General features: G+C 29.2%; 1 protein-coding gene across 1 annotated transcript in view; it reads left to right on the top strand.

Annotated features, from left to right (window-relative positions):
• Window positions 1–1,572: 1,572 nt before the first annotated feature.
• The window catches only part of LOC105625026 (dynein-1-beta heavy chain, flagellar inner arm I1 complex-like), a 5,106-nt gene continuing 4,700 nt past the window's right edge, over window positions 1,573–1,978 (top strand). Inside the window, exons 1-2 of the mRNA XM_012206367.1 lie at window positions 1,573–1,666; window positions 1,793–1,869. Of these exons, the coding sequence (XP_012061757.1) occupies window positions 1,573–1,666; window positions 1,793–1,869 (171 nt within the window). The remainder of the gene's footprint in view (window positions 1,667–1,792; window positions 1,870–1,978) is intronic.

Genomic DNA, 1,978 nt, shown 5'->3' with positions numbered 1-1,978 from the left:
ATATATATATATATAAAAATCATATTTTTTTTCATCAAATTATTTAAAGAATATTCTTATATCTTCTTATATCAACATCAAATTTTAATAATATATAATAATATATATAATAATATATATAATAATATATATAATAATATATAATAATATATAATAATATATAATTGTGTAATAATGTAATACATATGTATATAATACACAGTCTATTTCAAATTTAAATGGTCAATTTTTCATGAGCATGTAAGGAATCGATAAGTTAAGAAAAAAAAAGTTCTTTAGAGATATGCTCGTTTTTGTTTCATTTTGGAATATTATTATATATTTTCAAAATACAATATTATTGTTTCGTGTACGACTTCAGCAACAATACTTCAGAGGCAATGTGAGAGTATGCGCGCCGATTTCCAACCAGAAGAGTGTCGGATCGGCAGGTCATTTATAGGTTGACCAAATCAGTGTTTGGCTGCAACACGAGTTGCCCGAACAATATGTAATGTGTGCATTGCTGTAGGCTAACATTTTGAATATCTCCATTAAGCAAGTGAATAAATAAGTGTGAATGAATAAGTAATTAATAAGTACAAAAATGAAAACTACGTTTTGTTCTTTTTGCTATTACCTTCGAAGAGAGAGCAAGAACGAGCATATCTATATAGGATCTTTTTCTTAGTTTCTTAGTTGATCACACGCTCCCGAAGTTTGGCCATTTAAATTCGGGATATGTACATACACATACAAAAAATTTTCAAACGTAATGAGATAAATATCTTGAAAAATATAGAAGTTATAGGGAAAAATGCTTCAGACAATAGTTATATTGTGCAAGAAAAGATTCAGTATCAACTTCACGATATGAAATAGGCCGGTATTCATAGTCGATTCTTACATTTATTAAGACTCTCTTAAGATGTAAGTCAATCTGATTGTATTAACATCTTAAGACATTATATTTAAGATAGTTCTAAATTAAAAACGATCTATCAGTCTACGGAATACTGCCCCATGTTTCGCGTTTCACAATTGTAGCCCTTGAATCTCATGAACATCCATAGACACAGAGGGCGGAGATTTAGGGTGCGATTACATGTAGCGCGGTACGCGGTACAAAGACTAACTAGGTAACTACAGAGATACAAGAAAATCAAAATGATATCAATTTGACATAGTAAAAACATGACATAAATTCGGTCAATATGATTCGTTAAATTGACATTATTTTGATTTTCTGTTCTTCTTGAGAATGGTCGTAACTTGACTGATGACGTAACTTGTTAATAATTCTGATTGGTCGTTCGATCGTCACGTGATTATATTCTGCGCATAGGCTCTTGTCTTTATATCATGTTGTAATCGTTTCATATTATTTGTTTTATCGATACGATACAACGTCTTGGCGACTTGGTCACCAAATCGCGAATTATCGTGCTACCCATTGTCAAACATTTTCGCTAGTTATTTTTAACAATTAATAACTAAAGTTCGTCATTATATAAAATATATTCGCGCACGCGAGTTGTTTTTAATAAACAAAAAAATCGTTTTTATTAAATAAAAATCAATAGATTGCAAAAGATGGAGAAAACGAAGAAAATAGACAAATTATCATTGGATCCTCAACGAGAATTTTTGGACATGGATACAGACGACGAAGATTTTGATCGACAAGGTCTTTTTATCACAACTTGTTTTTTTCCAACATTTCTGATAATAGGTTTATTAATAAATTAATATAATTGTTAATTATATTAACAATATATACAAAAGAGTGTGCATACTTTCTAAATTGTTTCAGAAAGTCCCGAAACCGAAGAGGAGCAATCTTCTGAACCAATCAAACCAGTCTTTGATAAACAAGATTTAGATAAATTGGTTATTCTTCCAAGTTTATAATATAGATACATTCTCATATACATATACATATCTATATGTACATCATTTTTTTATTTTTCATAATTGATCTCTCATTTCATTCTTTTAT

This window comes from Atta cephalotes (assembly GCF_000143395.1).
Source record: "Atta cephalotes unplaced genomic scaffold scaffold00104, whole genome shotgun sequence".
Classification (NCBI taxonomy): domain Eukaryota; kingdom Metazoa; phylum Arthropoda; class Insecta; order Hymenoptera; family Formicidae; genus Atta; species Atta cephalotes.
The sequence above is the reverse complement of the archived record's forward strand: the minus strand, read 5'-3'. Positions and strand labels throughout refer to the sequence as shown.